The following is a 13,184-nucleotide window of genomic DNA, read 5'->3' on the forward strand; positions in this document are numbered from 1 at the left end:
CGTGGGGCTCAGAACCTTCACTCCAGTGGGTGGACTTCTGTGGTATAAGTGTTCTCCAGTTTGTGAGTCACCCACCCAGCAGTTATGGGATTTGATTTTATTGTGATTTTGCCCCTCCTACCGTCTCATTGTGGCTTCTCCGTTGTCTTTGGATGTGGGGTATCTTTTTTGGTGAGTTCCAGTGTCTTCCTGTCGATGATTGTTCAGCAGTTAGTTGTGATTCTGGTGTTCTTGTAAGAGGGAGTGAGAGCACGTCCTTCTACTCCGCCATCTTGAACCAATCTCTATGTATTTTCTTTAGAATGCCTATTATAATGAAGTGGAAACACTTTCATAAATATTATTTTGTCATCTTTTGCCTTCTATATTTGGAGACACTTTCATAAATATTATTTTGTCATCTTTTGCCTTCTATATTTGGAGATTTTAAACCTTAATTATTACTTTTTTTTTTTTTTTAAATTTTTTGGCTGTGCTGTGCAGCATGTAGGATCTTAGTTCCCTTGACCAGGGATCGAACCCGTGTCCCCTGCAGTGGAAACATGGAGTCTCAACCACTGGATCACCAGGGAAGTCCCCTAAACCTTAATTTTTATAGAGAAACTAAAAATCAACCTAAGTTGATGATTCTGAGATCTTCTTGAGTAGTTAATGCCTAGTTGTGATTCTTGATACCAAGAAACACAGATTTGTAATGTTAAAAATTTTTCATTTATCTAATGAAAATAATGTATTTTTCTTCTTTATTAGAAATTCATTGAATTTGAAGACTCTCAAGAACAGGAAAAAAAGGATTTACAGACCAGAGTGGAATCTTTAGAATCTCAAACAAGACAACTTGAACTCAAGGCCAAAAACTATGCTGACCAGAGTAAGTAAAATATGTTAAAGGGTGGAATGACTCATCCTGACATTTGACTACGGTTCCAGATATATGCTTGGAATTGTCACCCCACACTGAAGAGTGAGACCTGGGAGCTTGGTTTATTCTATATTGTTCACATTTTCATGTGGTACCCATGTCTGCAGAAATTACTAAGTCAGACACCTATAGGACTCTCTTCTTCAATTTAGCTCTCAGCTTCTGTTTGTAGCTTACATTGTATAGTAGTTAACATTATGCTGTATCCATTGTGCAGGATTCTGGGGTGTGTACATGTGAATCATTTCTTCAAATTTTGATCAGTTACACAAAGTTCCGTTGGTTTCTGTGTTGCTTTGAAATTTAAAAATATAAGAGAAACTTTAGCTTTGAAGTATGTATAAGAAATTTACTGAATTCTTTTTCATTCCTTTCTAATGGAAAACTGAGGACATTTAGGTGAATAGAACGACGTTTTTCAGAATCATTTCATTTTTAATATAATTTCATATATTCTTGATTCAAAAATAGTTATTGTTTCAAATTCCAAGGACTTCTTCCCCTTTTTGTCTAATGAAAGTGGACCTAATTAAGTCAAAATTCAAAAAAGAAACTTTATGGCATATTTTCATGTTTGATTCAGGCAGATCACTCTCCAGTTTTCCCTCCCAGGATTGTAAACTTCTAGATGGCCTGCAGTTACTCTTCCCATACCACCCATGAAGGTTACCTAGTGACACCTGCTGTAAAAGGACTGGCATTCATGAAGGATAACCTTCACTACCAGGCTTAGAGTGTGTATGATAACTGGCTGCTCCCTTTAGGACTCTGGAAGAGTCCAATAGAGCTAAACCTAGAATCACTGGGAATCTGGAGTTTTGGCATTCTAGAATTCAAGGAGAACTCAAATGGCTATTAAGCAGATGTCATAGAAGGGAGCCAATGGATATTTGGTAATGGAATGCCACCAGAGTGAGACAAAACGAGCCATGTGTCATGTCTTTGTTCTTTTAGGCTTGTAGATACCTAGAGTGCTGTACCCTTCCTTTGTTAACAGTGAATCCTAACTTGATTGCGTTTTCATATCAGGGACTATATAGTATTTTAGAACAAAGCACTGAAGGTGCAGTTGTGACAGAACCAACCTCATTCTTGTACCAAGTACGTTTACCTCTTGACTTCTGAGGAGTATCAAGTTTTGGATAAGGAAATTTTCTTTTGACTTAGAAAGGAACTCCTTGTCTAGAATCTTTTGATGCTCTAAATAATCTGCTTCTATGATAGGAAAATATTAAAGGAAGAATTACCTTGTACTTGATATAGTAGCTTTTTAAATTAAGATCGTTATCCAGTCCAATGAGTCATACCTACCTTTTTTGGAATTGTCATGTTCTTTGGTGTCCATTCTCTCATTTCTCTCTCAGAAGTACTGATTACCATGTTTCCTATTTTTTTTTTTTTTTTTTTAATTTATTTTAGTTATTTATTTATGGCTGTGTTGGGTCTTCGTTTCTGTGCGAGGGCTTTCTCTAGTTGTGGCAAGCGAGGGCCACTCCTCATCGCGGTGCGCGGGGCTCTCCCCGTCGCGGCCTCTCTTGTTGCGGAGCACAGGCTCCAGACGCGCAGGCTCAGTAACTGTGGCTCACGGGCCCAGTTGCTCTGCGGCACGTGGGATCCTCCCAGACCAGGGCTCGAACCCGTGTCCCCTGCATTAGCAAGCAGATTCTCAACCACTGCGCCACCAGGGAAGCCCCCATGTTTCCTATTTTAATTCAAAATACTTTTTTAAAAATAAGGTGTCATTTAAAAATAATTGATAATTCTCTATGGAAGGGATGAGTAAATTACTCACCAAGTATTGGATATGGTCTTGAGCTATATTTGATCTGAGAACTTTATTTTTGTTATTAATATAATATTATTTCAAGAATTTCTCCCTCTGGATGTCTGCTATCCCCCTTTTCCCCCTGCTATTCCATTTTGAAATAAATCTTGTTGTCTGAGTAACAGTTAAAGAACTTAAAACTGTGGTTAATCAGAATTGACCATTGAGATGCACAAAGCTGAAAATCTCTTGGTCCATGAGCTAAGGCTATAATGAGTCTCCTTTTATTTATGCTTTGGAACTTACTCCCTTCTCCTTTGATACTTTGGCATCTTTTTCTCTTTTCCATCTAATTGTTTTCCTCGCTCTTCTATTTTTTTCTAAATGAATATAATATGAAATCTAAATATGTCTAAAAATTTTCTTCTGAGTCTTTATTTTACCACATTTTAAACATCTGAAAAAAATTGTGGGGGGGTTGGTGGAAATAGTTTGACTTTTTTCATTTTACCGCCTTAGTTTTCCCTTCCCCAGATCACCAATATGAATGAAAGAAAGCCCCTTTATTTTTTAAAAAGGTTGTGGTAGGAGGTAATCTTTAAGTATCATCAGTGCCCTATGCTATTGGAAAAACCGGCCCGGGAATATGTTTTTTAAAAAGATGAAAATATATTTAAATGAATGTAGGTCAGAGTATATTAATTCTTTTTTTGTATGATAGGATACAGAATATCTGGACTTTAATATTGTAATTTTGGTTTTTTAAGACTGTATAGTGATTTTTATTAGATTTATTGTAACCCAACGTTTTTTTTTAACTTTTTAAATGTTTTAAACGTGTTTTTTAGTGTTCTGAACATCTGTATTTAAATAAGCACTTAAGGCCAAAGAAATTACTGATGATGATACCTATAGAGAGGAAGGATGCATGCAGTTTTTTGTGTTTAGTGCTATTTTTTGAGTGCTGTATGATAACAATATCGTCCAATTTCCATGTTTGTTTTTATAAATATGTTAGAGTCTTTAACTTTAAAAGACTGTCAGTTCTGATTGATGTGTTTTAGGGCACATATCCCTTTTAAAAAGTAGCCACAATGAAAGTCCAAGTTCTGCTTTGGGACTACTTCTTATGTTAAAAGGGGAAATTTTGGTTGTAGTTACTTGCTATTTGAGAAGCAAGAAAAAGTCAAGAAATAGGAACTGAATTAAAGAACACACTTGACAGCTTTTAATAGTATGGAATCTATCAGGTTGTTGTGGTATGATTTTAAAATTTTTGATGATATAAAAAATTTGTTATAATTTTATGGTCATGTTTGATTTTGGAGATTTCTGGTTGCTCTCTTTTCAAAATTTGAACTACATAAGAATTATTTTGGCTTTTCCAACATAAATAAAGCAATTTTTAAAAGGCCACATATTGTTCCTTATCTGGGTATAATAGTAATACTTCTTGGTAGTTAACATCTTGTAAGGCTTAAGGAAGAATCTGAAATATATGTGGAGTGGAATAAGGAAGTTGTGGATTGAGGCCTTTAGTGCTTTTCAGCTGTGTAAGGTGTAAGCAATCAACCTTGCCATTCATAGTGTGGCAGCAATGAGTTCTTCATCAGAAAATACTTTTTATATTCATTATTTCTGTTATATACTGATTATTTCTGTTCTTGTAAGCCAAATACTATCTTAAGTAAATACAGACATTTTAATATGTTAAAAATAAAAAACTACTACTATCTGCCTAGCATTCAGCCTCTAGGCATGGTTTTGGCACAGAAGAATATGATATGGTCATTACAGTCAAAGAAATCATAGTTTTGTGGGGAAAAAGGTTGTGTGTATGACCGTCTCGTCTTTTCCATATGTACCATGCTTTTATCACTGCAGAGTGTATATATAAGTTTGCATCTTTCCTTTAACATTATCATAAGTATTTTCCTTATTGTATAATCTTTATTTTTTAAATGTGTGTCAACACCCATCATCCAGAAGCTATGCCGTCTATTAACAATTCTTGTTTTCCCTGAGGAACTGTGCTTTGTCCTTTTCTCTAGTGAGAATTATTTAATGGCTACTTTGGTTTTTGAACTTGGCTACTCAGAAACTCAGAACAAATTTTGAAGTACAACCATAACAACTGGTTTGGGCCTTACTTGGGTGGCATATTTAAATTGTTGTTTTCCTGTTCCACATTTTATACATATATAATGAATTGTTAAGATATGTTCTTGTAAACTATCTCAAATCCTTTGTGGAATTAAGGAATGAATGAATTGGTAAAAATAAATACAGGCGAATTTTTTTAAAAACTCAAAAAATTTCTGTTGGTTGGTTGGACATTTTTTCCAGTGTAGTGAATCATATTACAGTGAATATTTTTTCACACATGTAGATTGCCCTTTTTGGTAATTTTCTTAGGATATAGTTACAGAAGTAGGGCAAGGAATATGAACATTGTAGTGGTTCTTGGTATTTAGTAGTGTTTGGTCATTTTTTATGTGAACAGAATTGGAGAAGGAAGAATTAGTAGCAACTTCCACATTACTTATCATAACTTATGAATTTGAATCATTATTTACAACATATTAGCACCCAGAGGTGATGTAGAACCATTTATTATTTATTTGATTTTCTCTTGGGAAAATTCTGTTGCCCTCAAGCTACTTGAGTTTATAAGAGATGACCTTTTCCTTGAATTGTGGAGAAGATGGCAAGATTTAGATGGCAGTGATTTTAAGCTACTTAAATAATCTCCGTATCTGCCCTTTCTTCCTTTGAATGAAAATACATTTTTAAAAATTAAGTGGGGACTTCCCTAGTGGCTCAGTGGTTAAGAATCCGCCTGCCAATGCAGGGGACACGGGTTCGAGCCCTGGTCCAGGAAAATGCCACATGCCGCGGAGCAGCTAAGCCCGTGTGCCACAAATACTGAGCCTGCGCTCTGGAGCCCACGAGCCACAACTACTGAAGCCCGTGCGCCTAGAGCCCGTGCTCTGCAACAAGAGAAGCCACCACAGTGAGAAGCCTGAGCACCGCAACGAAGAGTAGCCCCCGCTCGCTGCAACTAGAGAAAGCCTGCAAGCAGCAATGAAGACCCAACGCAGCCAAATAAATAAGTTAAATGGAAAAATATTTTTGACACCTGAAGATATTTGTGGTAGAGTTTTATACTCTGACTTTTCTACACTTCCCATCTCCCATTCACTTGCTTTTTAAACTTAGTATAGATGTTAGTCTAATAAAACACCTTCAAGCCTGTACCTTGAAACACATTATTGGAAGGAAAACTCTCCTTTTTGGTCATAAGAATTAGCACACCATTAGATGGAAAATAATGGGAAGGTAGTATAATCATAAACATGTTTTTAATTTTAAAGGAATAAATGGCTTAAAACATACTTCAGATTTGGGAGTTATTTATAAGCAAGGGCTGTGTTAGTGATGTGGTTGATAAATTGAGAATTTTCACAACACAGAAGAAAAATAATCTTTTTCAGTTAACAGGTATAGCTTCACCCCAAAGTTAATAGTTGAGAGGGCCTAAATATTTTCTGTCATTATTTTTTAAGTTATTTTAAAAAATACCTTCAGACCAATAAAAAGCTTTATTAGCTCCTTTACTGTACTTTGCAATTGGCAAAGAATGTTAATACTCTCAGAATTTCCACAATACTGTAATAGGTTACTTCTTTCATTTTAATTTTATCTTGTCAAGAGGCAGTCCCTTTCTACATTATTTTTACAATGATGAAGGTAGACAACTGATGATTTATATTTTTGTTGAAAGCATACTTCTTATTAAGGCAGCTTTAGGAGATTCAGATTGATATCTCCTTATTTTAAAAAGTTACAAAAATAAAATTTGTTATATAGAAAGTTAGTTTTTTAGTTCATTTAACTTGAATCTAATATCTTTTGCGATATTACGAATATCTGTATATTTAATAAACTTTATGTAAGGATTTTTTAAAAAATTTTATTTATTTATTTATTTTTGGCTGCGTTGTGTCTTTGTTGCTGCACGTGGGCTTTCTCTAGTTGCTGCGAGCGGGGGCTACTCTTCCTTGCAGTGCGCGGGCTTCTCATTGCGGTGGCTTCTCTTGTTGTGGAGCACGGGCTCTAGGCACGTGGGCTTCAGTAGTTGTGGCACGTGGGCTCAGTAGTTGTGGCTCACGGGCTCTCGAGCGCAGGCTCAGTAGTTGTGGCACTCGGGCTTAGTTGCTCCGCGACATGTGGGATCTTCCCAGACCAGGGCTCGAACCCGTGTCCCCTGCATTGGTAGGCAGATTCTTAACCACTGTGCCACCAGGGAAGTCCAAGGATTTTTTTTTAAAGAGCTTGTGTATGAGAGGGAAAGCAGATAATTAGGCACAAGATAATTTATGCAAACACTAACATTTTATTACTTCTGCTTCATTAGGTAATATCTATGTGGTCTTCAGATCTGTTTTATGTTTTATTATCTGTATTTGGACTGTTCATTTCTGTAATCTAGTGTTATTTATTGAGAAACTTAAGGTTGTAGTTCATAATTAATATCTAGAACTAAAGGTTTCATGGAAAATTAATTGTATGAGTAAGAGTTAAAGGATTGATGGTGATTTAGCTTAGAGAATAGAATAAACATGAGTGATTTGGTTATTCTTCAAACATAAAGGAATGAGTAAGGAAGATACCAAGTTGTTTTTTTGTAAATTTAGGAGATTAAATCAGAGAAAATGAATTTGTTGTTTTTGGTTGATCATGAGGAAGTATTTCTTGACCATGAAGGTGATACATAGGAATATGTGCTGAGGGAAAGCATGGACTCTCCCTACATAGACTTTACGTGGCATATAATGTCTGTCTGAAAAATCTTTTTAAGTTTAGGGACATGGTGAAGGACTTAGTTGGCAGAGCAGAGGTTTTTATTGCTGTTTTGATGTGGTTGTGTTTGTGATTTATTTGCTCTTAAGTGAGCACTTGATTCTTGCTTACCTGTTGAGACGTTTGATGCTAAATTGTTTAAGGAAAGCTTCTGAAAGACCAATGTCAATCTTCTGAGGCCAAGTAGCAGTTGGATTATCTGCCTTCCTCGATTAGTAAGAACTGATGATTCCTTTTGAGAAGGCAAATAACAAGTTGGATATGGCATTCTAGAAGGTCTGTTTCTCTTTCTTCCCCCCATAGGCCTATCAGCAGTCTGATGGGGCAGAAGACAACAGAGATGGAAGGTGTTCCAAACTTGGCAAAGGCCATCAATCTAAGGAGGTAAGCTCTGATTTTGAGCAGGTAGAGCAGGTGGCTCTTCCTGCCTTAATCATATCCTCTTGCTCTTTGGAAAGATGAATGGAAAGAAAGAGCATTTAAAATGAGGCTGAAGTATCTTCATTAGCTATTATAAGGGGAACATTTTGAATTAGTCTTTTGAGTCTTCTTTTATCTTTCCCCCTACCCCCTTATAGTTTTCAGTGCCTTGATTTGTTTGATTTTTTTTTCTCCCTAGAATATTAGCTTAAAAAAATTGGCAGATTATCTGTTGCTTGGGGATAGGAAGGATGAGCAGAATCTTGTTTATTTCAAGTTAATCTCAGGTTGTAGCTAGTTTGAGTAAAATCATATGATTTTAGGATTTTTCCTGAGATCATTTTGAGGTTTGGGTTCACATGGGAACTATTAAACAAGAAACGATTTTTTCTTGTTTAAACATTTCAGGTAAATTACAACAGTATAGGTATAGGTTAACTTTATGATACTTGAGGTTTTGGGGGATGTCTACCATCTTTGCCCAGGTGGGCCTTTCTTTCCCAACTTTCCCTTCCCTTCTACTTCTCTTTTCTTTTCCCCTTACTGATTACTGGGTGGCATTCAGGGCTTTGAAGATAAGGCTCTTCCCAGCACTTAAAGGTACTTTTCAGTTAAACACTATACCATCTCATGTGACTTAGGCCTTGAGAAAACTTGAGTCCATTGACTGTGTTGTTGTACTAATGTAAGTATTTTAAGAAAGGAGTGAGAGGTTCTGAATTTGTTTTATATGATCTTGGTGGTTAACTCATATACCTAAAAATATAATACTAATATTCAGAATCACAGTACAAATAAAGAAAACATGAAATGTAGGAAGTCATAGATAGTTTCTGTCAAGATACTTGCTGGAGATGTTAGGTTGGAGAAAATAATGGCCAAATAACATTCAGAAAATCATCCAGAATAACAAAGATATAAACTATTCTTAAGCACCACGAATTGACACGCCTTTGGTAATTTAGAATGCCTTTTGAAAGGTTTTTAATGTGTGTTTACAAGCTAGTATATGAGTTAAGGTAACTCTAGTTGCTGTAGCAAACAAGCTGCAAAGGACATATATAGTGATTCAGATGTTATGTTATTTCTTGTTCACGTGAAACTTCCTTCTTTCTTTCTTTCTTTATATTGATTGATTGGCTGCACTGCATGGCTTGCAGGATCTTACTTCCCAAACCAGGGATTGAACCCAGGCCACAACACTGAAAGCGCTGAGTCCTAACCACTGGACTGCCAGGGAATTCCCTCCCTATGTGAAATTTAAATTGGATGTTTCTGATACATGGGTGGCTCCTTTGGAGACACAGGCCCTTTCCAACTTTGCTCCAAGTTTGTCATACCTACATTGAGTTGGAGGAAGGGGAAAGAGCATGGAGGATTGTGTGTGGAAGGTTTTTATTGGGCCAGGCCTAGGAGTAGCACACATAGCTCTCACTTCTACTTCACTGGCTGTATAACTCAGTTAGAAGCTCACTTACAGAGGCTGGGATATGTAGTCTAGCTATGTGTCCCAAGAAAAAGAGAAACTGCTTTGGTTAGTATCAGCTAGTCTTTGCCTTGGCCTAACAGCCTTAGTAGATGGTACATGATTTTGCTGAAGTGTTGAGGCAAGGGAGGGAATGTAACTAAAGCTTAGCAACCATGTGCCTATTCTTTCTACTGTGAGTAACCTGAGGAAGAGAAGGTGAGGAAACTTTAATGAAAATATAGCATTTATGATTTGTACTCTCATCTGATTTTTTAATAACTTCAAGGTTACTCTGGTTTAATTTTTATTATCGCTTTAAAACTCTTCACTGAATGTTCATTCATTTATTCAACAAACATTTACTAAGTGTTGAGATTTTCTTTTTTGTTCCCTTAACTTCCTGACTTTTACTTTAAAAAAATAGGTTACTGTTAAATTGAGATGCAATTTTCCGACGCTTATGTTAAGGAATAGACTTTGAATGATACTTCCTGCCCCTTTAAAAAAATGTAATTTCCATACCATAAAATCCACCATTTTAGAGTATACAATTCAATGGGTTTTAGTATATTCATAAAGTTGTACAACCATCATCACTATCAAATTCTAGAACACCATCATTCCAAAAAGAAACACCATACCTGTTAGCACTCATGGTTCCTGGCTTTCCCTCAGCCCTTAGTACCCACTAATCTGCTTTCTGTCTCTATGGATTTGCCTATTCTGGAATTTCATATAAATGAAATCATATAATATATGGTCTTTTGTGACTGGCTTCTTTCACTTAGCATAAGGTTCATCTACGTTGTAGCGTGTATCGTTACTTAATTCCTTTTTAAGGCTGAATAATATTCCATTATATGGATATAGACTACATTTTATGGCCACCCCCGACCCCTTTAATTGCCTGTTTATCCTGCTGGTCTCAGAACTAGAATCAACCAAAACTCTTCCTTGGCTGTCTGAAAGCCTACCTAGTTTTGTAGAGTTGAATACAGTGAACATCCACTTTGGGAAGATATCCCTTGGGTTTCTCATTGGCATCCTGATTTGTCTAGTTACTAGTTCATAAGTGGAGAAGTAGATAACTTAATATTTGAACTATCTTTAATCATATTCTTTTGAATATGGTTGTCTACTAGTTAACTGGTAATATATTAGTGGTCTTGTTTTGATTTGTATAATACATCTGGGTGTAACTATACAAAAGAAAAAACCTATTTAATTTGTGTGTGTGTGTGTGTGTGTGTCTGTGTGTCTGTTTTGGGTCTTCGTTGCTGCACACAGGCTTTCTCTAGTTGCAGTGAGTGGGGCCTACTCTTTGTTGCGGTGCGCGGGCTTCTCATTTCAGTGGTTTCTCTTGTTGCAGAGCATGGGCTCTAGGCACACGGACTTCAGTAGTTGCAGCATGTGGGCTCAGTAGTTGCGGCACATGTGCTCTAGGGTGTGCGGGCTTCAGTAGTTGTGGCGTGCAGGCTCAGTAGTTGTGGCTCATGGGCTCTAGAGTGCAGGCTTAGTAGTTGTGGTGCACTGGCTTAGTTGCTCCGTGGCATGTGAGATCTTCTCAGACCAGGGATCGAACCCATGTCTCCTGCATTGGCAGGTAGATTCTTAACTACTCTGCCACCAGGGAAGTCCCAAAACCTATTTAATTTTAATGGGATAGAGAAATAAATATTTTAGGGCCTCAAGTAAGTAGACTAAGTAGTTGTACTGCAGTGAAGAGGAAGATGGAAGTATATAATACTTATGCTAGAGAAACTTATTACCATTTCATTAATTTTGAAGTATAATTGACTTAAAATATATTAGTTTCAGGTGTGCAGCATAATGATTTGATACTTTTATGTATCACAGAATGATCACCACTATAAGTTGTTACTGTCTGTCACTATACAAACTTATTAAAATATTATTGACTGTATTCTCTTTGTTATAATTACATCCCCATGACTTATTTATTTTATAACTGGAAGTTTGTACCTCTTAATCCCCTTCACTTATTTCACTCCTCCGCTACCACCCTTCCCTCTGGCAAACAGTAGTTTGTTCTCTGTATCTATGAGTCTATTTCTGTTTTGTTATATTTCTTTTGTTTTTTAGATCCTACATATAAGTGAGATCATATGGTACTTATCTTTCTCTGTCTATTTCACTTAGGGTAATATCCTCTTAGGTTCATTCATGTTGTCATAAATGGCAAGATTTCATTCTTTCTATGGCTGAGTAATATTCCACTTCATATATATATGTATATATATATATATATGCCACATCTTCTTTATCCATTCATCTGTTGATGGGCACTTAGGTTGCTTCCATATCTTAGCTACTGTAAATAATGCTGCCATGAACTTTAGGGTACATATACCTTTTGGAATTAGTGTTTTCATTATCTTGAGATAAATATTCGGAAGTGAATTACTGGATTGTATGGTAGTTCTGTTTTTTATTTTTTGGGGAATCTCCATACTGTTTTCCATAGTGGCTATACCAATTTACATTCCCACCAACAGTATACAAGGGTTCTTTTTTCTCCACATCCTTTCCAACACTTGTTATTTCTTGTCTTTTTGATAATAGTCAATTCTCACAGGTATGAAATGATGTCTCCTTGTGGTTTTGATATGCATTTCCCTGATGATTAGTGATGTTGAGCATCTTTTCATGTGCTTACTGGCCATCAGTATGTCTTCTTTGGAAAAATGTCTGTTCAGGTCTTCTGCTTCCTTTTTATTTATTTTTTTCTTTTTTTTAAAAAAAAATTTATTTATTTATTTATTTATTTATTTTTGGCTGTGTTGAGTCTTTGTTTCTGTGCGAGGGCTTTATTTAGTTGTGGCGAGCGGGGGCCACTCTTCATCGCGGTGCGCAGGCCTCTCACTATTGCGGCCTCTCCCGTTGCGGAGCACAATCTCCAGACGCGCAGGCTCAGTAGCTGTGGCTCACGGGCCTAGTTGCTCCGCGGCATGTGGGCTCTCCCCAGACCAGGGCTTGAACCCGTGTCCCCTGCATTGGCAGGCAGATTCTCAACCACTGCACCACCTTCTGCTTATTTTTTAATCAGATTGTTTGGTTTTTTGATATTGAGTTTTATGTGTTCTTTATATATTTTGGATATTAACCCCTTATCTAACATATCATTTGCAAATATCTTCTCCCATTCAGTAGCTTGCCTTTTTGTTTTGTTGATGGTTTCCTCTGCTGTGCAAAAACTTTTTAGTTTGATATATCCCCACTGTCTATCCATGCTTTTGTTGCCATTGCCTGAGGAGATAGATAAAGAAAAAATTGCTAAGACCAATGTCAAAGAGCATACTGCCTATGTTTTCTTGTAGGAATTTTATGGTTTCAGGTCTTACATTTAAGTCTTTAATCCATTTTGAATTCATTTTTGTATATGATGTAAGAAAATGGTCCGGTTTCATTCTTTTTTTTTTTTTTTCATAAATTTATTTATTTTTATTTTTGGCTGTGTTGGGTCTTCGTTTCTGTGTGAGAGCTTTTCTCCAGTTGCGGCAAGCGGGGGCCACTCTTCATCGCGGTGCGCAGACCTCTCACTATCGTGGCCTCTCTTGTTGCGGAGCACAGGCTCCAGACGCACATGCTCAGTAGTTGTGGCGCATGGGCTTAGTTGCTTCGCGGCATGTGGGATCCTCCCAGGCCAGTGCTTGAACCTGTGTCCCCTGCATTGGCAGGCAGATTCCCAACCACTGCGCCACCAGGGAAGCCCCCGGTTTCATTCT

The 13,184-nt window shown here is 36.9% G+C and overlaps 1 protein-coding gene across 9 annotated transcripts in view; it reads left to right on the plus strand.

Annotated features, from left to right (window-relative positions):
- SPAG9 (sperm associated antigen 9) overlaps nucleotides 1-13,184 on the plus strand; it is a 155,629-nt gene that overhangs the window by 45,164 nt on the left and 97,281 nt on the right. For 8 of the 9 annotated variants that reach the window (XM_036838218.1, XM_036838220.1, XM_036838219.1 and 5 more), the window contains exon 2: nucleotides 751-871. In XM_036838218.1, the coding sequence (XP_036694113.1) occupies nucleotides 751-871 (121 nt within the window). Of the gene's footprint in view, nucleotides 1-750; nucleotides 872-7,915; nucleotides 7,935-13,184 lie in introns of those variants that run through there. The other variant, XM_036838227.1, reaches the window with a different exon arrangement.

The sequence above is a fragment of the Balaenoptera musculus genome, chromosome 20 (assembly GCF_009873245.2).
Source record: "Balaenoptera musculus isolate JJ_BM4_2016_0621 chromosome 20, mBalMus1.pri.v3, whole genome shotgun sequence".
Classification (NCBI taxonomy): Eukaryota; Metazoa; Chordata; class Mammalia; order Artiodactyla; family Balaenopteridae; genus Balaenoptera; species Balaenoptera musculus.